The sequence below is a fragment of the Eretmochelys imbricata genome, chromosome 2 (genome assembly GCF_965152235.1).
Source record: "Eretmochelys imbricata isolate rEreImb1 chromosome 2, rEreImb1.hap1, whole genome shotgun sequence".
Lineage (NCBI taxonomy): Eukaryota > Metazoa > Chordata > Testudines > Cheloniidae > Eretmochelys > Eretmochelys imbricata.
The window spans coordinates 221,424,008-221,430,007 of NC_135573.1; the positions used below are offsets into that span (position 1 = coordinate 221,424,008).

Sequence of the window (6,000 nt, forward strand, 5' to 3'; positions counted from 1 at the left end):
TGTGGAAGTGTGGATGCAGTTATACAAGTATGAAAGTGTTTATACTGGTACAGATTATTCCGTTACGGGAAGGAGAATCAAATATTCTGGTGTAAGGTACCTTTATACTGGTATGACTGTGTCCACACTTGGGGTTGTACCAGAATAATTATTTCCATTAAAACAAACACATTTATCCCCCCCTCCCGACTCCATATTCCTAACCAAAATAGCTATACTAATACAAAATCTGTGTGTAGACAAGACATTGGAGTGTCTCTTCTAAAACAAAACAGAAGAACAATGCAGAGCTTTAAAGCAATACTTCAGTCTGGTTTCTATGGAATAGTGCTATCAGGCAGAAAAATCCACCATTGACGCTAATCTCTGTAGCATTTAATGGCGCTGAAGGAGAGAAACATTTCAGTTCTATCATATGGTATCTTTAGCCATAACCTCAAGGCACTGGTTATTGTGGATTATGTGAATCCAAGTTTTTTTTTGTTAACATTCCTGAATAAAACTAAATGCATCGGAATCAGGAAATAAGTTAAGCAGAAAGGCCCCTTTGGAAATCTCAGCTGGAGTTAAGCAACTGGCTTCCACTGACTTTCAATGGGAGTCATGGGTGTAATTCATTTAGGTCCCTTAGAAAATCCTAGCTGATATCCCCGATTCACCATTGCGTTACTCTGGACCGAGGCTCGAGTAACTGCACTGATATCTGAGGAGCTATGCTGACATTAACTGGAGTAGCGGTTAATCAGGCTCAGATAGTTCTTGAGAATGGGCACTACTTCAGTAGGTCACCTGAGAGAGCATGCTCCCTCTGGAGCGTAGACTTGCCAAAGCTGTGGTCCTCCTCGCTGCCTTCCCAGCAACATACAAGCAACAAGCCATGCCTTGACTTGCTAAAACACTTAGATACCAAGATGACAGAGATTTAAAGAGCTATCAATATGGAGTTCATCAGATAGTGATAAAACTTACCCAGTGGATGGCAGCTTACAGGACAGAGCAGAGAGTCTGATCTGCCCAGGGCCCCTGCCTTATTGTGGCTACACTCCCACTTTCCCAACAAGTTATGTTCGACATGCTGCACAGCTGTGACCTCTCAGCCACCCTCACTGAAACAATCCCTCCAGCTGCTTGGACCTTGATCCTAAATCCGTGCTGACTTCACCCTGGATTCTATGAACCACAAAGCAGAAAGTGCTTCTTCAGGTAGGGTGGTGGAAGGGCAGGACATATGTACAGTGAAGAAGATTGGGAAGGTGTGGGCTGCGGTCAGAAATAACTTAAAGTAGATGGGTCTGGAAAAAGTCACAGCCCGCTTTGCTTTTTTGACCTGCAAGATGGCAACTGCCCAGAGAGCACAGCTTACAGCCATGGAAAAGGTGATACATGGATGGGTAGGGTGGGATTTCCAAAAGCACTAAATTGAGGTAGGGAGCTCAAGTCCCATGGACTGACTTGTGCTTCTGTGTCATTTCAGTGCTTTTGGAAAATTCCACCCCTTAGCGAACGTTTCATATTAAAAGGAATTACCCATGCATAACCTTTCAGACTCCATTTCCCTCCTAACTAGTGGCTAGACTCCAAATTTACTTTAAGAGCTTGAACTCAGACCATTGTGAGCCTTGCCAGATAACATCTCCTAAAATGTCTCCGTAACCACCAGAAAAAATCTCCATCTGATCGTTCAATCAATTCCAGGCTGCTTTCTCTGCAGCTGCAGTCTAATTAAATGTTGATGAACTACATGTTTGGTGCTAGCTCAGTTTAATTGTATTCGTAAAAGAAATATTGCCTGACAATAGAGCAAGGCTAAATTTGTCCTTGTTCTTTCTCATTTACCCTTTAGATTTTATAATGGCTACTAGGGAGCTGCTTTCTGCAATCCTTGCTCTTGTGTGATTTCAGTGAGAATATACAGTTAAAATACCAACGGGAATACTTGAACAGTATGATGCTACTCAGTGTGAATAAGAGTGGCTGAATCTGGTCCTGTGAGTTTAAACCTTTTTAAAATTTGACAGATTGGAAAGGTTCAGAAAAGCACACCAAAAAGTCCTATCTATTTAGTTTAACAAAGAGATGGTTAAGAGGTGACTTGATCATGGTCTAAAAGTACCTAAAAAAAAGGACGAGTATTTCTGAATTAGGGTTTTTTTAATCTAGCAGACGAAGGTATTGAGCTGAAGCTAGACAAATACAGACTAAAAATGATGTGCACATTTTTAATAGTAAGCTTAAGTAGCTGTAGGAACAACTCACCTTGGGATGTGGTGGATTCTCCGTCACTTGAAGTCTTTTTTTTAAATCAAGACTGGAGAGCTTTCTGAACAGTCTGCTCTAGTTGTGAGCTTAATGCAGCAATCATTTGGTGAAATTCTATGACCTGTGTTATGCGGGAGCACAGATCTTAAGGTCAGAAGGGACCATTACGATGATCTAGCGTAAATTAATATGTCCTGTCTGTGCTGAACTCTGAACATCAGCGACTATAAAAGTAGGACACCTTCTATATTGACTGCCTGTAACTCTTCCCTCTTCAGGTAATCCGGATCCAGAACATTGTTTCTGCAAAACCTACCGTGACCCAGGTGTATGCTGAGAATGGCTCAGTGCTTCAGGGAAGTTCAGTTGCTGCAGTGCATTCTGGGAAACTGCTCATAGGCACAGTGTTCCACAGAGCTCTTTACTGCGAACTATAGTTCACACTGGATAGACTTTGTTAGGGGGGAGGGTTCAGTTTCTTTTAAATTGCTAATTCCAAGCTACATTGCCATAAGTCATGAAAATGTATTCCTCGCCTCAAGGAAATAACATAAGTTCTGTTCAGTAGTGAATGGAAATGGATTTAAAGATAAAAGAATGTGTGTGGGATTAATGTGGAAGATCCCAGGCCAATAACAAAGTGTGGACGTAAATTACAAATTCAACATTAAAAGAAAATAGCTGAAAATGAGTTGGTTCTTGGGTTACCGAGTGGGATCAGACTTCAGGGTTCTGTTTCTCTGGGAGAGTTGATGATCTGCCTAGTGTGTAAAAGAGTGGAGGCAGTGTTGAATAAACACGTCATTTCATGGTTTGGGTCACTAACCCAAGTGCTTTGGGGGGGGGCTCCTTTTCACCCCTCTGCCAATTTTCCCTATGCTGTCAGAAATCATTTGAAACCCATGTGTTGCCTTATCATGAACCTGTTCTCAGACATACTCTTGCCTGCATTGAGAGTATTAGGTGTATGATTTAAATAACCCTTCAAGGAATGAGTTCAAAAATCTCTACTTTCTGAAGAGGTCTGAAATGCCTTAACCAAACAGTGCCTTGGAGCCTGTGGTCTCTGCATACAGCCAGGGGAGGCCTTTAGCACAGAGAATGCAGTTTGTGCAGTATATGTTTAATTACCATGCTGTGTGAAACTGCCACTCACACCAAAGGATTCTACCAAACAAACTATTATAATGCTGTTTGCTTAGAATGACACAATCCACTCTGTGTAATCATTGTGAGGCTCGTATGACCTTTGTCTGCTAGCCAATATGCTACTCCACCTCCTCTAGGCTAAAGCATTCTGCTAATGTTTCTCTGGCAAGAAGAGAGGCAGTATGGTTTTGGAGAGTGAACTCTGGGACAGCTGTGTTGCTAGGGACAGGTTACTTAACCACTGTCTCGCCCTTTCTTCAGCTGTAGAGTGGGGGAGAGAGATGTCAAGGGCACAGAACAGTTATGAGGAATGACTGAAAATGTGAAAGCAGCATCACCTCAGTGCCAGCTGCCTGATCTGCAGTGGGGGAACGCTGTACTGTATCAGGAGCAAGTATCTAGGCAACCTGTCCTAAAGCTCTCTACCCATGGCTGGATGAGGATAGGTGGAGGGACTAGTAATATTCTAAACCAGGGGTAGGCAACCTATGACACGCAAGCTGATGTTCAGTGGCACTCTTACTGCCCGGGTCCTGGCCCCCGGTCCGGGGGGGAGGGGGCTCTGCATTTTAATTTAATTTTAAATGAGGTTCTTAAACATTTTAAAAACCTTATTTACTTTACATACAACAATAGTTTAGTTATCTATTATAGACTGAGAGACACCTTCCAAAAACATTAACATGGCTTACTGGCACGTGAAACCTTAAATCAGTGAATAAATGAAGACTTGGCCCACCACTTCTGAAAGGTGGCCGACCCCTGTTCTAAACCATGAGAGCAAAATGTCAGCCTCCCAGGTAGAATTCTAGCCTAGGGTTAAAAAAGGCCTGATGTATTATCAGCCAAAGAATAGAGAGAGCTGCTCTTGGTTCCCTTCCCTATTGCTACCCCTGCCTCCATGTTCAGGTTAGACTCTGCTTGCTCCAGATCCTCTCTGTGATGTCTGAGCCACTTTTCCAGACATGTCTAGCATCAGTGCTGCTAATGGGGAGAGAGCATTGGGCAAAGTGAGCAACTCGGGTGTGGATGCTACCAGTGAGTTACAAGGGGATAAAACAATTTTTTTTAAAATTTCCTGTACCATTACTAGGCTAGGTTGTTGTGACTTGCCGATCTAAGGAAGCTTTTAATTTCTGCACTACTAGATTACTTTCTAATCACAGCACAGTTTTTGGCAGCAGCAACTCCAGTCAGATGGAGAATGCATTGTTTTTACAGAAACACCTTAGGGCCTGCTGGGGTCTGGCTCAAGGGGGAATACAAAGCAACTGTATGGCCCCTCACTGGCTACTCTAGGGGTCATGCCAGCATGTGCAGAATCAATTCTGCACCCTTTCTCCACCAGTGGGCCCAAGCTCTAGTGGGGGTGGGGAGAGGCATGGCCAAGGCATTCCTGTGACCTGGCTATTTGCTCACTGCTGTAACAGCCCAATGGCTCATGGGAACCAGAGCACAGGTTAGGGCTGCCCCACCTCAACCACCCATGGAAGCTAACTAGAAGCCACATGTGCTTTCCTCAGAGCAGTGAAGAGCCTGGGTCTGGAACAGAGCGGAGGTGCCTTACATCTGGTGCAAACTGCATGTGCTCTGAGGAACTCTGCATCAGTACCAGCATGAACCTAACCCCAAATCCCAGAGAATGCACTGTGTGCTCCTTTGCCTTTATTTTAGGGGGAACAAACTGGCTCCCCCAGAAGCTTCTCTCCCTGCAGCATTTGTTTAATATGAACAGTAGGGAAAGCACAGCTTCCTCCTCCCCAACTTTTTCCAAACAACAAACTGGGCCCTTTTGGGGGAAGTACTAATAGAAAGTCACGTCTTCAAATATACTTCGTTCTGGAATATGCTCTAGTCTTGTGGTTAATTACTGTGTAAACAAAATTCTTATAAGGAAAAACATCACCTGAAATAAATAAAATGTTGATCTTTACAGTATTATGTTTCTGATGAGCAATATATTGATTTTTTTAATTTGAAATTGTGGCATCATAATACTCGGTGGCTCATTATCAACAACATTTAGCTTTACTACTCCCTGTGCTTTTCCTAATTCATTAATTGATGTACAGTGTCTAAAATGTTGTTGATTGTAAACCTGGTAACCATGAATGTTCTCATCTTTATTAAAAGAAATTACACCACAGAGTTCTTATACAAAATCTGATCCATCTTTAGATTTTACCTTCTTCAAATGAATGTAAAATGATTTGGAATCGTCGTTTTGTCCATTATCCTAATTTTTGGTCCTGGGTAAAATAAAGCCTGTATTGATCCTGGTTTTTATTTTAATTGTAGCTGTGTCTCTTCCTCACGGCTGGGGTATGTATGTTCTGCTGTCCGTCATGAATTCTAAGACGTAACAATGGAATGGGGAAAAATTAAATGAATAGCTACAGGCATTTATTTTTATATATATATATAAAGTAGTATCTCACAGTACATTAAAAATCATGCAAACACATTATCTTATGCTTACAAAACTCTTTAGCCTCTGAGGAGCCATGTGTTGTCAGTACCGGGGCCTTATGCTGCTCTGGCCATCTCATCTGGTCTGTCTTTTGTATAGGCACAAGATACGTGTCTGTCTGA

At 42.5% G+C, this 6,000-nt stretch overlaps 1 protein-coding gene across 1 annotated transcript in view; it reads left to right on the top strand.

Moving 5' to 3' along the window:
• Positions 1 to 5,700, top strand: part of LOC144259863 (serum paraoxonase/arylesterase 2-like) — a 46,138-nt gene extending 40,438 nt beyond the window's left edge. Inside the window, exon 9 of the mRNA XM_077808074.1 lies at positions 2,538 to 5,700. Coding sequence (XP_077664200.1) covers positions 2,538 to 2,696 — 159 coding nt within the window. The 3' untranslated portion in view covers positions 2,697 to 5,700. The remainder of the gene's footprint in view (positions 1 to 2,537) is intronic.
• The last annotated feature ends 300 nt before the right edge of the window (positions 5,701 to 6,000 follow it).